Raw genomic sequence first — 22465 nt, 5'->3', positions numbered from 1 at the left:
AAGACTAGGAGTTTGTAGGTGATTTCATTCTGTTTAATTAAACTGGGTTTCCATATTATCAGAAGTGTCTTGGGGGGATATACTCAGCAGTCACATGTTTTAGAATTTTTGAAACACTCTAGTTCCTCATTGTGTGACTATTAACCTCTCTCTCTCTCTCTCTCTCCCTCTCTCTCTTTCTCTCTCCACTTATTTTTTTACGTAAAGAGTCAGAGAGCCAGAGAGAGGGGCTGAAAAAGACCACAACACCAAAGCTTCCTTCAGTGCATTGGGGGCTGGGCTCAAATCTGGGTTGCACACAAGGCAAAGCAATGCACTATCCAAGTGAACTATTTCACCGGATCTAGTTTCTTTTTAAATTATTATTATTATTATTTACTTACTTACTTACTTATTTACTTATTGCCTCCAGGGTCATTGCTGGGGCTTGGTGCCTGCACTACAAATCCACTGCTCCTGGAAGCCTTTTTTTTTTTTCCATTTTGTTGCCCTTGTTGTTACCCTGGTTGTTGTCATCATTCATTGTTATTGTTGTCATTGCTGTTGATGTTGGATAGGACAGAGAGAAACAGAGAGAGGAGAGAAAGACAGAGAGGGAGAGAGAAAGATAGACACCTGCAGACCTGCTTCACCGCTCATGAAGCAACCTCCCTGCAGGTGGGGAGCCTGGGATTCAAACTGGGATCCTTACTCCGGTCCTTGCGCTTTGCGCCATGTGCGTTTAACCCGCTGCGCTGCCGCCTGACTCCCCCTAATTCATTTCTATGTCTTCATGCATCAATAAAAATAAAAAAGTTCTTCAACTATTTGCAAATCCCCCTCTAGTTTCCTTCCTGAGTTTTTTGGGTGGAGAGCAGCATAATGTTGACTTCACTTCTCCTCTTTTACACAAATGGAAGCATAATAGACACATCTTCTGGGGGGGGAAATGTTATTCATATGCATCGATGTTTGTATTATATGTATCAATAAATGAGTGTTAATATACAGATTTCCCCTTCTGTTTTTTTCTGTTTTGTTTTGTTTTTTTTCCCACCAAGGTTATTGCTGGCGCTTGGCACCTGCACGAATCCACCACTCCTGGCGACTACAAAACCTAAATGCACCAATCACAGACAAAGAAATTGAAACCGTTATTAAGAATCTCCCCAACAACAAAAGTCCTGGACCAGATGGCTTCACAAACGAATTCTACAAAACTTTCAGGAAACAGTTAGTACCCATACTTCTAAAGCTTTTTTTTTTTTAAATCTATATTACAAAGTCAGAGAGAGATAGGGAGGGAGAGAAGAGGAGAGATACTGAAGCATAGCTCCCCCTCATGCGCCCTCCCATAGGCACTCCCATGTTTTGGCCAGGGGTTCAAACCCAGGTCCTGACACGTGGTGAAATGTGCACCCTACTGAGCAGGGTCTCTCTCTGCTCTTCAGGATGGAATGTCTGTAAGAGGAGGTGCTAGGTGAAAGGCAAATGACATTTTCAAAGTAGATCTGAGTTGCCCCACTGTCCTCAAAAGAGTTGGGATCAGGAATCATAACTCTACCCGTTTGTCCTCTCCTTGTATCAGTCCAGCGCCTCATGCAACATTTTCCTTTTAACCGGTCTGACTAGTGTGATTTTCATCTACATATCTTTCACTCAGAGAGTTGATGCTTTTAAGCAAGCCTAAAACCCATTTGCATTTACAAGCCTGTGTTTAAATGTTTATTTGTGAGAGGGAAAGAGAAATAGAGGAGAGCCCATGGGGGAATTTGCTCCAGGTATGGGAGAATTTAACCTGGAGACTCACACTTGCAAAGTACGTGCTCTACCCACTGAGCACTCTCCCCAGCACAGAGTGTGTCTGGTATTTCTTTTTTTTCTTAATATTTATTTATTTCCTTTTGTTGCCCTTATTATTTTTTATTGTTGTGGTTCTTATTGTTATTGTTATTGATGTCGCAGTTGTTGGATAGGACAGAGAAATGGAGAGGAGGGGAAGATAGAGAGGGGGAGAGAAAGACAGACACCTGCAGACCTGCTTCACCTCCAGTGAAGTGACTCCCCTGCAGGTGGGGAGCCAGGGGCTCAAACCAGGATCCTTACACTGGTCTGGTTTTTCTTTAAGTCACATTTTTGCCCATGTCTATCCTCTTTTGGATTGTGATTCTTCTTCGTAGTCACTTGTCAAATTCTCTCTGTAGAAAGAATGGAGCTCTTACTGAAAATGATTATTTGTGAAAACATGGAACTGAATGTGATTTGTGTCTATAGGCAGCTGTAACTCTTCATAGGAGTAGAATCACAAATCAGGAAACCATTCATGATTAGAGAGTACATGCTTCCATGTTTGCTTATTTAGAAAAATGGGATCATTCAAAAGGATTTTGACCTGGATAATGAGCTGTTTTGCCATGTGTGAGACCCAGGCTCAAGCCCAGCTCCTGCTGCACTGGGAAAGGTTTCATTGCTGTTGTGTCTCCTCTCTCTCTCTCTCTCTCTCTCTCTCTCCCTCCCTCCCTCCCTCCCTCTCTCTCTCTCTCTCCCTCCCTCCCTCCCTCCCTCTCTCTCTCTCTCTCTCTCCCTCCCTCTCTCTCTCTCTCTCTTTCTCTCTCTCCCTCTCTCTCTCCCTCTCTCCCTCTATCTAGAAAAAAGTAGGTCATCTCAGGAATGATTCCCTCACTCCCCCCCTTCAAAGAAAGTATTCTGAAGTTATTTACAAAACACTACAATCCATTATGACTTTATTATATATTGGTAAAGTGAACTATGCTGACTTTAAAACATTTTATAGTTTATGAAACTATAAAAATTAAGCAACCATAAAATTAAGGTGGCTTAAAATATTTTGTGGCTTGTGAAACTATAAAAGTCATAAATGAGGGAATCGGGCGGTAGTTCAGCGGGTTAAGCGCATGAGGCGCAAAGCGCAAGGACCAGCCTGAGGATCCCAGTTTGAGCCCCTGGCTCCCCACCTGCAGGGAGGTCGCTTCACAGGCAGTGAAGCAGGTCTGCAGGTGTCTGTCTTTCTCTCCTCCTCTCTGTCTTCCCCTCCTCTCTCCATTTCTCTCTGTCCTATCCAACAATGACGACATCAATAACCACAACAATAATAACTGCAACATCAATAAAAACAACAAGGGCAACAAAAAGGAAATAAATAAATATTTGTTTTTTAAAAAGTCATAAATGCATACCCAGCTGTTGAAAAAGCCCAATATACATACACGGGGAAATTCAAATGTATGTATTAAGTTGTCTTCCTTCTACCAAGGGGTCCCACCTGTTATAGAATCCCTCCGACTTTGTGTGTGTATGTGTGTGTGTGTGTGTGTGTGTGTGTGTGTGTGTGTGTGTGTGTATACCTCTCATATATGCTGAAGTAGTAATTTTATTTGTTTGTTTGGGTTTTATTCTATTTGCTTATTTTTGCCTGAGAAGTGGAAGCCATATGCTGCTCAGCAACTGACTTTTTTTTTTCTTGCTGCTTCTTCTTCTAGCGTTTGTCCTTCTTCCGTAGCCAGTCAACAGCGTCAGGTTGAGCCTGATGTCAAGTTTCGAGACCTCCTTTGAATCTGGAGAGGTGGCAGTCGTTGACTATGTGGGTCATAGTCTGTCTGTAGCCGCAGGGGCAGTTCGGGTCGTCTCTGGCTCCCCAGCGATGGAACATAGCTAGCGGCGCACCGGCCATGGCCTGTTCGGTAGCGATTGCTAAGGATGAATTCCAGATGGCAAACTTTAGCACCTCTCTTTCTCTCTCTCCTCTCCCTCTCCCTCCCCCTCTTCCCCCCTCTCTCTCTCCTTCCCTCTCCCTCTCCCTCTCCCCCCTCTCTCTCCCTCCCCTCCCTCTCTCTCTCCCTCTCTCTCTCTCTCCTCTCCTGCTCCCTCTCCCTCTCTCCCTCACCACCAGGGTTATTGGTGGGGCTTAGTGCCTGCATGACTCCACCACTCCTGCTTTTCTTTCTTTCTTTCTTTCTTTCTTTCCTCTAAATAGAGGGTGAGAAAACAGAGATAGAAACAGAATGAGGGCGAAGTAGAGGAGACATAGCAGTATCGATCCGCCATTCATAAATCTCTCCCCCGCCCCAGTAGTTACTCTTAGGTGGTGACGTGGGGCTCCAAACTAGGTCTTTGCTCATGGTAACGTGTGCACCCTACCTGCGGGCCCTTAGTATTCGTATTAGTTAAACATGATGTTTAACACCTACAGGCTGAGAGTGTGTTGCCCCAGCAGAACCCCAGCAGGATTTCTGTGAGTGATCTAGTCCTAACTAGCTGATGAGACCTTTGCATAATAGCCAGTAGCCCGCTGTGTACACCTCCTTCCTTCTGCAGCTTCAATGCCTGCTTCTCACACTGTGTTCAGGGACTTACATCTAAAGGAGGGACTTGGTGGTTTCACACCCAGTAGAGTTCACATGTTACAGTGCGCTAGAACCTGGGTTCAAGCCCTTCGTCTCCACCCCACTGACAAAAGTTTTACAAGTAGTGCTGCTGGTTGCTCTTTTTCTTTCTCTCTATCATTCTCTTCCCTCTATATTTCCCTCCCTTTTTAGTCAATAAGTAAGATATTTCAAAAAAGAAATAAAATAATTAGATTTAGGGGAGATTAGATTGGTGGAAAAAACTGAGTAGAATCACAAAATCACAAAGAAAGAGAAATTAAATCTCTACTTTAAAAAAAAGTCATTTTATCATTTGTTAATGAGATAGAGAGAGAGAGAGAGAGAGAGAGAAAGAGAGAATATCAGAGCATGACTTTGGCACATTCTATGCCAGGAATTGAACTTGGGAACTCATGCTTGAGAATCTAATACTTTATCCACAACACCACAATCTGGACCACTTTTCTGTTTTCCTTTTTAAAGCTCTTTATTGTTTTTAATGAGATAGAGAGACCAGAGCTCAGTTATGGTTTATGGTGGTGCTGGGGATTGAATTTATGACCTCATAGACTGGAGCATGAACTTCTTGCAGAACCATTGTGTTGTCTCCTCCACCCTCCTTTTTTGTAATTTTCAAAAGACTTGGCTTCTCAACTTAAAGATTTCTTTATTATTATTATTATTGTTATTATTATTATTAGTTGTTATTGGATAGAGACAGAGAGAAATTGAGAGGAGAAAAGGAAGTAGAAAGGGAGTGATACAGAGAGACACCTGCAGCCCTGCTTCACCACTTGTGAAACTTTCCCCCTGCAGGTGGGGACCAGGGGGCTCAAGCCTGGCTCCCTGAGCGTTGTAATATGTGCTCTCAACCAGGTGCGCCACCACCCAGCCCCCAGATTTCTTTTAAATGTGTTTTGCCAGAAAAATCCTTGGAATCATCAAAGAGAATGAATGGGTCAAGTGGTGGGTTCACAGGAGCCCCACCTATCTCTTGAGTGTTGGGGTTCAGTCAGGTCGACTGGCCTCCTATGGTGGGGAAGTGGGAGTTCTATGGCCAAGATGGAAGGAGTTTCAGGACTATCTTGCCCAACTGAGATGTTTGTTCAATTCAGGAACCCCCAAGATTTGTGTCTGGCTGCATCTCTCCAGAGAAAGGAGTCCCTCTGTCCCCGGTCCCCAACAAAGAAAAACCCATGCTCCCATGAAAACAAGCCCTCCAGGAACCTGCATCATCCTGAGGGGTGCTTCTCTCAGAGCAGCTCCAAAGACACTGCACAGACTCTCCAAGCCCTGACAGTCTGCCTGGCACAGCTACAGAAGATTCCGGAAGAGTCTGCCCTAGGGAGGGAGCCATGACCCAGGGGGCTGGGTCTTCCCCAGTATCCTCTGGGGCCACCCTTGAACAGCCCTTCCCAGCTTGGAAACAAACTGAGTTCTGGGAGGGTGGCTGGGGAGCAGCTTTCTTGAATAGAATCCATTCTGTGTTCATTCAACAAATATTTGAGGCCCTACCATATGCCAAGGCCTGTCAGAGTTCTGGAAATAGGCAGAACAGGACAGACAAGGTCCTGTCTTTATAGAGCTGGCACTTAAGTGGGGGGAAGCCAGACAGGGAGCAAGTAAAATAAGTAAACAAGGCCATTTTCCAGAGAGTGTTAGGAGGAAAACAAAACAGAAGGCAGCCTAGGGAGGGACTGGGACAGGGTGGCAGGGGTGCACTCGTCCCCAAGAGAAGATGAGACTCAAGTGACTAGACAAGAGCCTGGTCAACATCTGAGCAGAACATTCCAGGCAGGCAGAAGAGCAAAGGGCAGTGGCTCAGAGGCTAGGAGACAATGGACTTTGCAGAGAGCTCAGTGGGGAGCCAAGAGGAGTCTGAGCTGTGGGGGCCAAATTGTGGGGGGGGGGGGGGAAGGCAGCCAGGCTGAGACACCATGAGGCTCCCTCCACCCGGGGCATGGGTGTTCATGCAGGATTAAGTGGGTGAGTGGCAGTACATGTCTAAAGGGACATGGAGAGACATGGGGGCCCAGGTGGTAGCAAAGAGGGCATGCACTGATGATACTGTTCGAGGCTGCTACAGTAAACCAGGAGAAAAAACATGGCGGCTGGAACCAGGACTTCTAGTGAGGTAGAGGGGGGATATGGGTTTGGAATCACCTCCAACTGACATGTCCTCCATGTCAGAATTGGGTCCCAGGGCCTCCACACGAGGCCAGGGCAGTGGTGTCACTGTCCTGTTTGTACTGGTGTGGTGTGGGCCTTGCCAGGGCACTTAACCTCACCCAGTAGAGCTCAGGTGCCAGCCTAAGACTCAGGCAATAGTCACGTTAGAGGGGCCCACTCATGCCCATCCTTCCCACCAGGTGAGAAGACAGCTGGAACATGGAATTTCCTGCTCAGAGTTCAGAGCTATTACCTGGGCCTACAGAGATCAGTTCAGCCGGCACTTACCAGTGGGCACACCCCTGGGATGATGAGAGGAGGAGTTTTTCAGGGAGAATGGGCATTATTTGAACCCTGTACTAAGAATCTCTACCCTCCTCCACCCCGCCCCTCCCCCATTAAAGACCATTCCTTGGGGGTAAGAGGGACAACTTACAAGGAGTGGGAAGAAAAGAGGGTAGTTGAGTCTCCTGGAACCTCTGTGTTCCAGAATCCAGTTTTAAATTAAAATCTGGCCTTCTAGGACATTACAAAGATATATTTGTTAAGGCCAGAAGGTAGAACATATTTTACCTAGCAGATTCCCATTTGATTGACAGTGTTTATATCTCAACAGATGGCAAGGAGGCCGCCATTTATATTCCTGTCCCAGATGCCACAGAAACTGGAGTGTGCCTACCCACTTCCACTACTTGCTTTCTTCAAGGTTCTCCAAATTCTGGGCAGGGGATTCTGAGGTCCATCCTCTATTAGAGGTGCTGTCTAACAAAACAGAATTTAAATTAAAAGAAAAAAGTTCAATTTATCAAACAAAATTTAGATGATGGATAGAATTTTCTGAATTTTAAACTTCTTGCCTCAATTTTCTTTCTTCTAAAGTCTGCAAGTACTGTAGGGCTGGGGAGACAGCATAATGGCTATGCAAACAATGCTCATGCTTGAGGCTCTGAGCTTTCAGGTTCAATCCCTAGCACCACCGTAAGCCAGAGCTGAGCAACACTTGGATTAAAAAAATAAATAAATAAATAAACAAAATAAAATCTCTAATTCCTGCTCTTTCTTAGTCTGCCAGTAGTTGCAAATAAATAAAAGGAAGAAAACCATGTACATCATAATAGATGAAAACGGAGAGCAAACTGGAAGCAGCTGATTCTCATGAGTCTTAACCATGTGACTTCTTTTTATGGACCCGAGCACTCAAGGGTGTGATTTTACATGGTATGACATATAATATAGTTGCTTTCCCTAGCAATTCAACCATTTCCTGAGCATGATGACTGAACTGGTTATTTCTTGTGATGTTGTGTGGCTTCAAGGTGCTTTGTCACAGAACAAACTGAGAATGTACTGAACAATGAATTATGGTCTCCAGTTTACAAAAAAAAATAAAAAAGGACTTCGAGAAGTCCACAAATGGGCCCAAGCTCACCTAGCCTGCAATGATGAAATCAAGATTTTAGTGTCTGTAAGGACTGTCCCTCACGCCTCCTGGTGAGATTGAGCATGCAGTCTACATGATTAGCATGGCCTCCATAGATGCCTGGAGTTTGCCAGTGAGAAATACAGAGCTCTTAGCTGACTATCCAATGGGTCTGTGTGACTCATATGTCAATATCTAAAGTGTGAATGAATTAGCAGCAGCCAATGCACTGGCAATAAAAAGCGACTAGCGTTTTCTTTTCTTGGACTAAGTTTGAGGAATAGTCTTTGAGCATATTTCCCTGATTTGTGGTACTAGATGCACTGGATTAGATTTTCATATGTCTTGGTCAGACACAAACTGTGCCTGAAAATGGAATCAGTAGTTCTAGCCTTTTAGCTTGTCTTAATTCATTTTTGTTTATTATCTTAACTAGTCTGCTCTGGAGTGGTCACTTTGACATGCACGTGGTTCTATGTCGAGTTAGAATTTGATGGGGGGTTGGGGGGACATAGGAGGTGACGCACCTGGCTGAGTGCCCACATTACCATGCTCAGGAACCCAGGTTCGAGCTCCTGGTCCCCACCCACGTTGGGGGTAGCTTCACGAGGCAGACATCTCTTTCTCTCTCTCCCCACCCTCTCTCTCACCTTTCTTTCCCTCCCCTGTTAATTTCTCTCTGTCTTATCAAATTAAAAAATAATATTTAAAAAAAATAAATCGATGACAGAAGCAGTTTTGCTCTTCAGAAGCTGACTAACTTTCAAAGTCACATACTAATTCCCACAGGTGTGTTGGATTAGAAGTTTCAATCCAGGTAAAAGAAAAATGTCCTAAGACTGTCTTCTCAAAATAACAAGCGTTATACGTGACTTTGAAAAACAGGTGCCAGCCTCCTCTCCTCACCTACCCCAAACTCAAGGACCAAAATTCACAGAGCACCCCTGCTCACCCCTACCCCACCAGCCCTGCCTGCCCTTAGCTCCCCCACCCCCCGCAGCCTCCTCTTCCCAGATGTTAGACTGCATAGTTCACACCTACGAAACACCTACTTCTGCTGCTGATTTTCTTTTTTTTTGTAAAAAAAAAAAAAAAAAAGGAGGAGGAGGATGACAACAAATGATGACCAGAGTCAGAGTTGACACTTCACTACTCTGGTCTCTACCCCCTCAACCACCCTTCTTGGTGGAAAAATCATGCCCAGTAAATTGGCAATCCATGGGAGCTGAGGTCCCTGCCCTTCTAGTCATTCCATTTGTTCAACTAATCAAGGGTATGCTAGAGCGCTCTCTCTCTCTCTCTCTCTCTCTCTCTCTCTCTCTGTCTCCCCTCCCCCCTTTAGGGACTGCAAAGTTGCTAGCAGTTAAGGGAAAAAGGGATTTGAAAAGTGGTCAGTGAAAGGATTGATATATTTATTAAGATACAGAGGCAGAGTAAGATAGCTAGAGATAGACCGACAGACTTCAGCACTAAAGCTTCCTTCAATGCACTGGGGTCCAGGCTCAAACATCAGTCCACAAAGCAAAGCAACACACTATCCAAGTGAGCTATTTTGCCAGGCCAATGAAAAGGTTTAGTGACTGTTCTAGCTGTGACAAGCCACAGAGCCATCCCCCTCCACACACACACACACACACACACACACACACACACACACACAAAGTGATTCCAGTCCAATGCCAACTGCTGACCTGTCCAATCAGGCCAGACCCCTCTCCCACCCTGGGGAACCTCCCACAGAAAGTGGCTCCGCTGACCCTAGGAACTCACCCAGGTTCTACCATGTATTCTTGCCAAAGGGTCTGGAGAACTGAAGACTCTGCGGTCTCAGACTCCCCTGTAGACACTTCCTCCCCTCTGGGTAGCCCACCCACTACACCTTCTAAACTGCTTTTGGGTCATCCCAAAGCATTCTTAGTCCTCACAGGGAAAAATCAGAAGGCTGGTGTTGGTGGCTATTCCTGCACCAGGGTCCTCCTCTCCCCCAGAACCAACAGCCAGGTAGGTGTCATCAGGGACCTTCTATTTCCTCTGCATATTATGGAGCAGTAACCCCAGCTAGAAGCCAGGCATTCAGCCCTTGTCCATGCTCTGTGTCTTCCCATCTCCATATGGGGTCTTGATTCTCCAGAATTTTTCCCCTGGCCCTTCCTTCCTCAGCCTCTGTGGCCCAAGTAGCCTTTCAAGAACCCAAACTGAACCACGAAACTTCCCTGCTAAAAGCTGGATGGCCCAAGTCTGTGAGATGGTTGTCTCCTCCACCCTGGGGTTGAACCCAGCCCCATCTGCAGATCCAGCCTTATCTAGGCCCCTCCCCAACAATCCCTACACTCCAGTCACACATTTTGTCCTTTGTCACCAGGACACACCAGGCACTTGCAGCCTCGCCACCTTTGCACCTGCCATTCTGCCCACCTATCCTTCTAGCAAATACTTGCTCATCCTTTAAGATGAAGCTGCATGAAGTGCACCTCTCTCCTTTCCCCTCTCTCCTCTCTTTCTCTTTCTTTCTCTCTTCTTTCTCTCTCTCCCCTTATGCATAGCTCAGTTCAGGCTGCCATACCAAAGTGCCACAAATTGGGTGACTTAAACAACAGAAAGGAATTTCCTCAAAGTTCAAGTTCAGGGTGCCTGCATGGTTGGGCTTCTGGTGAAAGCCTGCTTCCTGGCTTGCTGACATGACACTACTTTCTTCCAACCACCTTGCATGAGAAAGGAGAAAGGAAGAGAGTAAGGGAAGAGGAGAAGGAGGAGGGAGAGAGAGGAGAGAGCAGAGAGGAGAGAGAGAGAGAGAACTTTCCTCATCTGTGTTCTTCTTACAAGGCCACCAATGCTATCAGAATAGAAACCTACCGTTTGAACATCATTGAACAATATGATCTTCTAAAAAGTTCAATATCCAAATATAGTCACATTGGAGACTAGAGCTGCAGCATATGGTGGAGGGGATTGAACACACTCTAATCCATATCCCCTCCCCTCCCTATAAATTACTTCTTCCAGTGCCCCATGGTCCTATGGACAGGACGTCCCTTTACCATGCTTCATTTGTCCCTTGTCCTCATTGTGTTTCTTAACAGACATGTGTTGAACTGATGGACAACATTCTTCTGTCACATCCCCTCTTCTTTCAGTGTCACCTCCTTGATGAGGAGGCTCTTGTCCCCATCAGGTTTTGCATGGAGATGGATTAGTCTTCTCCACTGCCAGCTAAGTACTCTGCACCCATCAAGCCTCACAGGGAGAAGTCTCATTCTATGATGTAAGGACCTACAGTTCCAGAGGTGAGCCCCCCCCCCCCCCCCCCCCGCCACTTTGTGTCTCTCTGGAGAAGCGGCCCTGGGCAGGAGACCAAGCTTAGGGACTCTGAACAGGATACTACCCTAGACTCATTTTTTTTGGGGGGGTCACTATACTGTGAGACAAAAATGAAAACCCACTCTTTTTTTAATCTTTGGGGGGGGGGGGTTGGTGGTGGTTTCCCTCCAGGTCTCCACAGATTTCTGGGGGGTACAAGTGTGTCCCACTATGTCCAGAAACCCAGTCCTCTGCTGTCTTGGGTTTTTTTTTTTTTATTAAGCATTTACTATTTCTCTCCCTCAGAGCATTAAGCTAAAAATATCTTGTTATGAACTCTCAACAAAATAAAATTAAAAAAAAAAGAAAGAAGCAGTTGGATCATCAATCACTGGTCATATGTTGAATAGGAACCTGATTAAAGCACAGTGCCGCGCTCCCCACAAGCTGCCTCTTCCTTCCCATACACCCCAGTGTACCCCCCTCCACGCTCTCTCGCACCCTCGACCACAGTGGCAGCTCAGCCTCCAGGCATTTTCGCCTGTGCTCTTTGAGGGGCTCCAGGGACGGTTGTGGCACCTAGCCTTGCCCCTGGAGGCCGGTGGCGGGGGATACGAAGAGGTCCTCCATCTGCGCTGCTGGCCAGTGTCAGACACACTGGCGACCAGCACCCGGGAGCCGCAACTAAGGAGCTACCTGGAGCGCCCCTCCCCTACCTCGATGCAGAATGTGCTAGTAGAGCCTCCTTAAGCCCCCTTGCGCCTGGCTCCCTGGGCACCCCAGAATCACAGCCCCGCCAACCACCGCTCCACCCCACCTCCAGATGGATTATCTCAATAGGTATTCGCACCCTGGGCCACCGAGACTCCGAAGACTCCCCGGCTCTTTCGACAACCATCCCCTGCATAGGTGCCCACCTGGGTGAGAAATAAGGGGAGAAGATCAGACAGGATCCTGACCCCAAGCACCGCTAACCTCCCCCTCCCAACCAGTTCACCTCCTCTCTCTGTGTGTACCCCTTCGCCCTTGAACCCCGCGATCCGCTTTGACCCAGCCCGCAGGGGAAAAAGAAGAAGAAGAAGAAGAAGAAGAAGAAAGACTGGCCGCCCAACGCATAGCCAGGCTCGCCCGGAGCGTCTAGCAATCGCAGCGCTCCGGCTCCGCGACTTGCCCAGGAAAAAGTGTGCGGGCCGAGGCTGGGTCCCCGGGGCCGGCCGGCCTCCCCACCCTCCGTTTCCCGCTGGGTCCTAGCGCCGCGGCTCCTCGGCCCGGAGAGAGGCGGAGCCCAGGGGAGCTGCTTCTGTGCCTGAAAGTCTGAGATCAAACAGTCCCTCTGCGCCTTTCCACACCGCACGTCCAAACTGTCCTCTGCCACGCCCTGCGGTGCCCCTCACCCTAAGCCCCCTAGCCTGCGCCGCCACCTCCCAGCTCCGGGCCTGCAACCCGAGTGTGAGCCGCGGGAACTGGGGCACCCAGCGTTGCCTCCGCCGCCCCTGCGCTGGGCTGGGTGCCCTGGGGACAGGAGGGGAGGGGATGGTGGCTGGAGAAAGGGCCCGGGTCACGGATTTGGGAGAGCACGCTATTGCCGAGGGCGATCTCGGGGTGCAGCCCCGTGGGGGCCGCTCCACCGCCTGTGGTCGCCCCTCCAAGTGCCACCGCGCGCCTTTCAGAGACGACTGGCGCTAAGACCCAGGAGGCGCCGCTCCGGGCGGGTTTGGACACTAGAGGGCCCGCCCTTATAAGCGCGGGCCCTGCGCGGGCTGGGCCATTCGCCACGGGGAGCAGCGCGGGGCGCCAGTGGGCTGGGGCGCGGGGCTGGGGCGGGCGGTGGAGTCACGGCGCCCTTGCACGGGCCGGAGGCCGCCGAGGCTCGCCATGCCGGGAGGACTCTAGCTCCCCCATGGAGTCGGCCGACTTCTACGAGGCGGAGCCGCGGCCCCCGATGAGCAGCCACCTCCAGAGTCCCCCGCACGCGCCCAGCAGCGCCGCCTTCGGCTTCCCCCGGGGCGCGGGCTCCGCGCAGCCCCCAGCCCCACCTGTCGGCCCCGAGCCGCTGGGCGGCATCTGCGAACACGAGACGTCCATCGACATCAGCGCCTACATCGACCCGGCCGCCTTCAACGACGAGTTCCTGGCCGACCTGTTCCAGCACAGCCGGCAGCAGGACAAGGCCAAGGCGGCCGCGGCCCCCGCGGGAGGCGGTGGAGACTTTGACTACCCCTCCGTGGGCCCCGGCGGCGCCGTCATGCCGGGAGGGGCGCACGCCCCCCCTCCTGGCTACGGCTGCGCGGCGGCCGGCTACCTGGACGGCAGGCTGGAGCCCCTGTACGAGCGCGTCGGGGCGCCGGCGCTGCGGCCGCTGGTGATCAAGCAGGAGCCCCGCGAGGAGGACGAGGCGAAGCAGCTGGCGCTGGCCGGCCTGTTCCCCTACCAGCCGCCGCCGCCGCCGCCGCCGCCGCACCCGCACCCGCACCCGCACCCGCCGTCCGCGCACCTGGCCGCCCCGCACCTGCAGTTCCAGATCGCGCACTGCGGCCAGACCACCATGCACCTGCAGCCGGGCCACCCCACGCCGCCGCCCACGCCCGTGCCCAGCCCGCACCCCGCGCCCGCGCTCGGCGCCCCCGCGGGCCTGGCGGGCCCCGGCGGCGCGCTAAAGGGGCTGGGCGCCGCGCACCCCGACCTGCGCGCGGGCGGCGGCGGCGGCGGCGGCGGCGGGGGCGCGGGCAAGGCCAAGAAGTCGGTGGACAAGAACAGCAATGAGTACCGGGTGCGCCGCGAGCGCAACAACATCGCCGTGCGCAAGAGCCGGGACAAGGCCAAGCAGCGCAACGTGGAGACGCAGCAGAAGGTGCTGGAGCTGACTAGTGACAATGACCGCCTGCGCAAGCGGGTGGAACAGCTGAGCCGCGAGCTGGACACGCTGCGGGGCATCTTCCGCCAGCTGCCCGAGAGCTCCCTGGTCAAGGCCATGGGCAACTGTGCGTGAGGCGCGCGGCGGCCGCACCGCCCTCAGGGTTCGGTGCGGGGTTGGGACCCAGGGATTGGTTTTGGGGTCTCCGGAGCTCAAGACTGTCCAAGCCGCGCGGAAGCCGGGACGGAGAGAGCCCAGTGCCTCGGGAAAGCCTGGTCTGTCCCGAGTGCCCCGCGCCTTCCTTGGCGCGGGACTCCGCTGAGAGGTAGTTTCTGCCAGAGAGAGGGGAGGAGCGTCGAGGGGCTGAGCCCGAGCCCAGCAACTCAAGTATTAAGGGCTAACCTGTGCCTTGGAAACGGAAACTCACTGCTCCGATTCCTACCGAGTAGGGGGAGCAGACACGTGCCTTTGTCATTTTATTTTGGAGGGTTCTTGCAGCAGCCCCCCCCCCGCACTCCCCACGCCACCCCACCCGGGGAGAGAAGGAAGGGTGTGGGACTCACAACAGGCAGGAGGAAGGTTCTTTGGGGAACAGAAGTCCTGCCAAGCCAAACCCAACTGCTGCTTCGCGCATATCCTAGGAGAGAAGGAAACGCAGAACCAGTGACTCTGAACCTAAGGCTGGCTACAAAAGTGGAGAGCTCCCTTGGCCCCCTCATTCCTGGCTTTGAATCTCCCAGCCTTCACCAGGCCGGGTTTCTCGGAGCAGAGCTCATTGAGATGAGGGAGCCTGACAACCCCCAGTCAGTTCAGGAAGCGAAGTCACTGGTTAGCTCTAAGGAGTATGCCCAAGAGCTGGGGGGATTCTTGGAAGAGGGGTGGTGAGGAGGCTGGGAATGGAGGTGGGGGAAATGAAGGGTCACCCCGGCCTTGTCTGTACTGTATGCCGCCAGCCATGTCATCCAAATATGAAGCTCAGCAGTCCAAACCCCCCCCCCCTTTCCCGGGGGACTGGAGCAATGAGAAGCTTTCCAAATATTTTGCTTTATCAGCCGATATCAACACTCTGTATCTGGCCTCCCCCTGGTCCTGTCACAGCCTTGTGCAATGTCCATGCGTGCCCCATCTCTCCCCGTGCCTCGATGCGACACCACCATCTTCTTTGGTTTTTGTTTTGTTTGGGTTTTTTGCTCAGATACTTGCCAAAAATGAGACTCTTTTTGTCATCGTCAGCAGCTGCAGGGAGAGGCTGTGGGCTCACTTTCCTTTTGGTTTGGGGATTGCTTTAGCTACTCACCCTGGGATGGAACAGGCAGGGATGAGCTGCCCCATTACCCCTCCATTCCCCTACCCTGGGGGGGGTCCCATAGCCTTGTCCTCCCTTCCATCCACCCCAACCCTCAGAGGCCCCTTCTCCTCCTGCTCCCTTGCTTCCTCTGGAAGAAAGGCGTCTTCCAGGGATCCAGAACAGTACAGCCCCCCCCCCCCACCTGGCCCAGGAGCAGGGAAGGCCAGCCTGGTTCTCTCCTTGGGGATGGGGGCAGTGAATGCAGAGATTCATGCTCGATGTTTTATGTATTATATCTATAATATAAACATATCAAAGGAAGTTTTGGTGTCTCTTTAAAACCCAGAAGAGTTCCTCCTGAGGTCTTGGGGGGTTGAGGGGAGGAGGTCACATTTGTAAATAATCACAGCACACAGTTTCTGGCTGAAATCCTGACTCTCCACCCATCATGAGCCCCCTCTTTCCATTGGGGAGGGCGGGGGCTTGCTCCCCACTGAGGCAAATAAATGACAGAAGGACAAAGCTCCTAGCTGAGAATGCCAAAGCCCAAGAGTAAGTCTCCTAGTGGATCAGTAGGGGGAGGGGGGAGGGAGGAGGGGTTAGTGTTACAGGGTGTTGATGTGACCCTGGGATGGCATAGAGGGATTTGGAAAGGGACCCCTCCACTGAAGTGGTCACAGTCTCACGGGGTCCAGGCAGGCCTGACCCAGCAGCTGCAGGCTCCCTCTGGCCACACTCCCTCGCAGCTGCCACTCCAGGGCAGCCCCACTCAGCCTTGACTGGCTGGGTACAAGCAGGCTGAGTGGGCTAAGAATTCAAGCCCTTTGCTCCTCCCCATGTGCCCTGGGCCATCTGGATACAGGGCCCTGAGAAGCAGCAATCAGGCTGAGCACCGCCACCCAGGGCCCACAGCAGGCCTATAGCTAGTACCTGTCCCTGCCTCATATCCCACCCAGCAAGGAGATAGCCCCAACATCCACCACCCCCTATCTTGAAGCCCCTCTCCCCGATCCTGATGAAGACAGGGACCCCAGGGGCTCCAGAGCTGGCCCTCATGCTCAAGGGAACAGTCCTGGTGAAAGTAGCCCAGGGGGGCTGGCAGAGCTTAAGGCCCATCCTTTCACATACACACACCCCCAGCCAACATTCACTAGAATGGTTTACAATTTATGCCACCATGGGCTGGGGCCCTTGTTAGAGAAACTACACACTCTTCTTAAATCCCCACAGCTTCAGCTCCACCTGCCCCAGGAATACGAAGGAGTTGGACCCTGCCTCAAACCTCTGCCTGGGCCCTGCTGCCTTCTCACCCATGGCCAGCCTTGGCAGCAGAGGCAAGGAGCCCACTGAGGAGGTGGCAGCAGGCCCTGCCGCCCTGGGAACCAAGGAGGCAGAGCCGCAGCGCCCGCCCAGAGGCCTGGGGCAGGCCCCAGCTTGCTAGGCCCCAGCAAACCTTCTCTGAGTTCAGTGCTAATTCCAGTTTTTCTCGTTTAAGGGGGCCAAGCCTCGGCTTCCCCCTTTGCCCCCAGAACAGAACCCAGGAGGGGGAGGAGAGGCACTGTTCAGGCCCTGGCTCCTCCCCCTGCCCCATCCCACTGTCCCATTCCCCTGGGGTTCCTCTTTCTAAGCAGTCAGCTCAGGAAGGACACCCCTTCTTCTGCCAGTCTTGAAGTCTAGGGCAGGCCTTGTTGGGGACCAGACTCAGAGGACCACATCCAACCCAGGGAAGGAGTGGGGTGGGTGTGATTCCCGGGGTGGGTGGGATCCCCAACGTAACCCACAGCAGACCCAGCAAGCAGCCTGCCTGTGGCAGTGGGGTGTGTGTGTGTGTGTGTGGGGGGGGTTGTCATCACGGGGGGAACCTACTCACTCAGAGCTCGACCCTCCACACTCATCCCTTGCCACTGGCTGCTTTCTACGAGAGGAGAAGAAGCACAGGTACCATGTGTTGTAATCTGATTGTAGTCTTCATGAAGAACCACTCCAAGAGCCTGGCATCAAATGCACCCTAAGTTTTTATTGGCTGCCCACTGTGTTCCGGGGCCTGTGCCAAACAAAGATGGGACACACAATCTGAAACAAGCAGACAGACACAGCTCCTACTCTCGGGAAGCTCACAGCCCTGTGCCCCCTAGATGTGGTATTAAGAGTCACAAGTGTGAATAAATGGGGAGCCCAAAGAGGGTGGGGGAGAGGCCAGTGGGGAAGGCTTCCTGGAGGCAGGTTTCACCCAAGACAAGGGAACAGGGGTCCCTTGGAGGTGGCTTAGCAGATGAAGCACATTCCTCCATGTGTGAGAGCCTGGATTTGGGCCTCAGCACCATGGAGGACAGAGACAAAAGCACATAGAGGGGCCAGGAGATAACTCACCAGAGAGAGGGAGAGCACACACTTTGAAGGGCCTGATTCAGGTTCCCCAGCACTACATAAGAATAGCAGGCCCAGGAAGAAAGCTTCCCAAGTGGTGGAGTGCTGTCTCCTTCTCTCTCTTTCTCCCTCTCTGTCGCTACCTGGTAATGAATGAGGGAAAGGAGAGTCCTCTAGCAACCATGGTGGTGGTGGTGGGGGGTTACACACAGGCACAAAAGGCCCCAGTGTTACCATGTGCAAAGACCCAGGTTCAAGAACCCAGTCCCCACCTGCAAGGAGGAAGGTTCACAAGTGTAGAAGCAAGTCTGCAGGTGTCTGTTTTTCTCTGTCTCTCTATCCTCCCTCCCCTCACAATTTCTCTCTATCCTATCAAATATAAGAAAAATTTAAATATATTTAAATTATATATGTATATATAATTTTTAAAATATTTATTTCCTTTTTGTTGCCCTTGTTTTATTATTGTAGTTATTATTGTTGTTGATGTTTTCATTGTTGGATAGGACAGAGAGAAATGGAGAGAGGAGGGGAAGACAGAGAGGGGGAGAGGAAAACAGGCACCTGCAGAACTGCTTCACCACCTGTGAAGCGACTCCCCTGCAGGTGGGGGAGCTGGGGGCTCGAACCGGGATCCATATGCCGGTCCTTGCGCTTTGTGTCACCAGCACTTAACCCACTGCACTACTGCCCAACTCCCTATATTTTTTTCTAAGAAATCAGACTGTGGTCCAACATGTCTGCATACCTCTGCCTTGAACTTGCCTATCAGAAGTAGCAGTGAAGAGCAGGAACCTCACTCCCTCTCCCCCACCCCACTTAGCCCAACATCACCTGAAAGCCAAGCAGCCATGCTCATGGGACCCAGCCACAGGCAAAAGAACCAGGGCAAAAGGGAGGGAAGGAGAGAGGGAGGTTCTCTTTTGCTGCCAGGTGCTGCCTGGTGCTTCAGCTCTGTCACGGATGTCACCCTTATCTCCAGCATCTCCTGGGAATCTGTGAACACCGGGTTTGGCCCTGACACCTGCAATGAGCCACGGGCACTGGAGAGGTGTGCCTGCCGCTCCCTGGCCTCCCGCCCTCTCCTTCCCAGGCAGGGGCTGCCAGTTCTTCAGCAGGAGCAGCTGACTCCATGGGAGGAGAGGGGCCCTCTTGGTGCAGGTCAAGGAGGGCAGGGGGCAGGAACCTTGACGTTGTTCACAGGCCTTCTGCAGGCATGGTACAGGGGCCCAGTCTGGACAGCCACAACATCACATACTGGGCAGCTGGGAGAGGCAGGTTTTCTCTCCTTTATGTAAAATGAATAGCACACTTGGTTGAGAGCACATGTTACAGTGCACAAGGATCTGGGCTGGGGAGACAGCATAATGATTCTGCAAAAAAACTCTCATGCCTGAGACTCTGAGGCCCCAGGTTCAATCCCCAGCACAACCATGAGCCAGAACTGAGCAGTGCTCTGGTCTCTCTCTCTCTCTCCATATATATACCTCTCATTAAAATAGAATATATTTTTATATTTTTATTTATTTTGGACAGAGAGAAACTGAGAGGGGAGGGGGAGATAAAGAGGGAGAGAGACAGACACCTGCAGATTTGTTTCACTGCTCATGAAGCTTCCTTCCTGCAGGTGGGGACCAGGGGCTTGAACTAGAGTGTTTGTGCACTATAATATATGCGCTTAACCAGATGCACCACCACCCGGTCCCTAAAATAAAATATCTTTTAGAGATTATTTTAACAGATTTCTTTAAAATGATGAAAGAAAGAATGAATGAATGAACAAACCACTGGCACCTTTGAAAGATCGTGCTTTTCTCTATGAATGCCTTGTCCCATCTCCCTCTCTTGACACCCCCTCTTCCTACCTCCCTCCACACCCCACTGGAGCATCTGACATCAGCAGGGGCAGGAAAGATACCAATTCACTATCAAAGCCTCCTCGGCCCTATCCCAGAACAATTAAAAAGCCAGATGGAATCTCTGGGAAAATGGTATTAATAACGTGAACAGTCTGTTCAGGCCGGCAAGGACCCAGAAGCTGCAGACGAGGGCTGGGGGGCTGGGAGGGAGGGACAGAAGGGGAGACTGGGGTCCTGAAGCCCAGCTTACAGCACATCATGGCCAGTGGGGCTGAGGCTGTGGCAAGGGGAAGCCTGGGTTGTGCCCTCCAGCCTTTGCAAGGCCCAGGGACCATCTCGCATCCTGGTGGCCACAGACAGAGCCAGGCAAATGTGGAACACATTACTCAGGCAACCACAGCCCTGTTCTGGCACCCAAGTGCTTCGCTTCCCTTCACTTCTGTTGTTATTTATGATTTTTTCTTTCTGGCCTTCTCCCCCCCCCCCCCCCGGGTGCACAGCTCTTCAAAAGTTCCTTTTTTTTTTTTTTTTTTTTGTCTGCTGTATCCCGGCCTGCTGCCTGTGCCTGAGCCATGGTGTTGGGGGGCAGAGGGGCTTGTGCCCCAAGGGCTCACCTTCCATTACAGAGCAGGGTACTGGTAGCCAGAACAGCTGATTCAGATGTCAGCTTGATTGCTGGGGGGAGGGGGGTCTTGGACTCATGGGGTCCTTACTGCCTGGTTGACTTGAGGACCCACAGGGACTGGATAGAAGCCACAGAAAAGCTTTTCCTGAAGCCTGTTCTAAAGAAAGTCAAGAAGCCAGACTCTTCCAAAGTCCCATGTCCCAGATCCTGATCTGGAAACCCACTGAAGTGGGTATGAAAGTGGGGAAGGGGCAGGGCAGGGGAGCGTGTAGAGGAGACTCAGCAGGACAGTACCTGCCTTGAATGAGTGGGACTCTGGGTCTTATCCCTGGCATTACATAAGAGTGACAAAGAGAGGGCCCAGCTGGTGGCACATCTGGTAGAGGGCATGCATTATAGTGCACAGGGACCCAGGTTCAAGTCCCTGATCCCCACCTATAGGGAAGAAAATTTACAAGCAGTGCTGCAGGTGTCTCTCTTTTTCTCCTTCCTTCTCAATCTCTTCCTCTCTCAATTTCCTTCTGTCTCTATCCTATATAAGTAAACAAATAATTTTTAAGAGTGGCAAGGAAAACTCCAAAGATATACTTCTCTCCCTCCCTCTCTCTCTCTCTCTTATTATAAAAATTTAAAAAAATAAGCCAGAGAAGAAACAAATATAAAAAACCTTGAATTTTTATCTCCTTTGATACATTAAAAAAGAAATATATATATATACACACACACACATATATATATACACACACACACACACACATAGGATGCAAATAGGCTTGTTTTAAAATATATTTTCTCTACTTCCTACATACCCAGGGAACCATCGTCTGAACTTCATCTTTTCTGTCTTCATCCCTGTCTCGTCGTGCTCACCCTTTCTCTTCCAGGAAACTCTTCTCAAATTTTCTCCTGGAGCCAAATCAGATGAGCTTGACTGTATCCTGCCTATCTTGGCCTCCAGTGGAACTTGGTTCTAGCAGATGTCCAGTGCCTGGGCCCCCGGCAGAACGTCAGTACATGTATCTGAAAATCAGGACCCTTGAGAGAGATACTGGGAATAAGCTCAGTGCAAGCCCACTCTGCATGAGTCATTGCTTCTGCAAAGCAAACTTCAAGATGGGAGAATCCTAAGAGAGGTAACCTCCTAGGTTCTAGATAATTCCTAATATTACCACTGTGTGTGGGGGGGGGGGATCAGTTTTCCAACAGAACCAAGGTCTGGAGGGTCCCAGTCTATAGGAGAGGATGCAGGGAGGAGGTAGGGTATCTGGAAGTGGGAGAAAGGCTATAATACAGTATGCCCATGGCAGTTGGTGGGGGGAGGGCAGAGGCAGCTGGGATTACACCAGAATTGTTCTGCTATAAAATTCTTTAGGCCTTTGAAACACCACCTCCTTCTTATTCCTGAGCCAGGGTGACTGGTAAAATTGATTCTGAAGGTGGGAAAAACAATGACCATGTATGGTAACCTAGGACCACACAATGTCACCCAGTGACCTAGACTGGGATTGAAGGGACCCGTTACATGCTGTCTCAAACCCTCTAGATATGCAGACATTTCTGCTATTCAACAGTTGGCTGCCACACTCTCAACAGAAAGAGCCTCTCTCTTCACACACACACACACACACACACACACACACACACACACACACACACACACACACTCCCTGTATAGCCATGAACCCTCCTTAGACCAGCATGGGAGACCTTCCGCCACCTCTCCCCAAGCTAACTAGCATACTTGCCCTGGCTCCCCCCAGGAACCCTGCCCCTCTGGAGCTCACGAGCCCAGCCCAGTTAGGTCATGGACTGGATGTGGCAACACAGCCTAGGATCCCAGAAACCAGGGGACCAAGGGGTGACAAGGCTAGAGTGCCCCCAATCCTCTGAAGGAGCTCCTGTGACCTTCAGGTTAGGACCCATTTGAAGTAGCCTCCTCGAGTGAGTTACAATTTGCAAATACGTTTTATTTGATTCCTCTGTTTTGCTCGGGCAATTACAATGTGACTAAGCATGACAAATCACTCCCTACTCGGAGTCTACTCGCTCTCGGGACGTGTGTTTGCCTCACTGTTTTGCCCAGCGCAGCAATGTTTTTAAAAATAGACTCATTCACTGTCTTGGAAGGCAATTTGTTCCAAATTTTCCCACTAATTTGATTTTAATCTGATATTTAAAATCTGTGTGAGCGCATTCCCACTGATTTATAGGGAATGAGCCTT

General features: G+C 50.9%; 1 protein-coding gene and 1 long non-coding RNA gene across 4 annotated transcripts; one reads left to right on the top strand and one right to left on the bottom strand.

Annotated features, from left to right (window-relative positions):
- Positions 1–7021: 7021 nt before the first annotated feature.
- Positions 7022–12768, bottom strand: LOC132536791 (uncharacterized). Of its 3 annotated transcripts, XR_009548325.1 has the most exons (4): positions 12694–12768; positions 12101–12167; positions 11752–11907; positions 7022–7291 (listed from the first exon to the last, which is right to left on the bottom strand). It is a non-coding gene; the product is annotated as an uncharacterized LOC132536791 (long non-coding RNA). The 3 variants fall into 3 exon arrangements; XR_009548324.1 differs by lacking the exon at positions 11752–11907; XR_009548326.1 differs by lacking the exon at positions 11752–11907 and having other exon boundaries at positions 12645–12734.
- A 236-nt stretch (positions 12769–13004) lies between these two features.
- Positions 13005–15713, top strand: CEBPA (CCAAT enhancer binding protein alpha). Its single transcript, XM_060185679.1, has one exon. The coding sequence runs from the start codon at positions 13151–13153 to the stop codon at positions 14237–14239; it is 1089 nt and encodes a 362-aa protein (XP_060041662.1). The 5' UTR covers positions 13005–13150; the 3' UTR covers positions 14240–15713.
- The last annotated feature ends 6752 nt before the right edge of the window (positions 15714–22465 follow it).

The sequence above is a fragment of the Erinaceus europaeus genome, chromosome 2 (assembly GCF_950295315.1).
Source record: "Erinaceus europaeus chromosome 2, mEriEur2.1, whole genome shotgun sequence".
Taxonomy (NCBI): domain Eukaryota; kingdom Metazoa; phylum Chordata; class Mammalia; order Eulipotyphla; family Erinaceidae; genus Erinaceus; species Erinaceus europaeus.
Note: the sequence above shows the minus strand (reverse complement) of the source record. Positions and strands in the feature narration are given on the sequence as shown.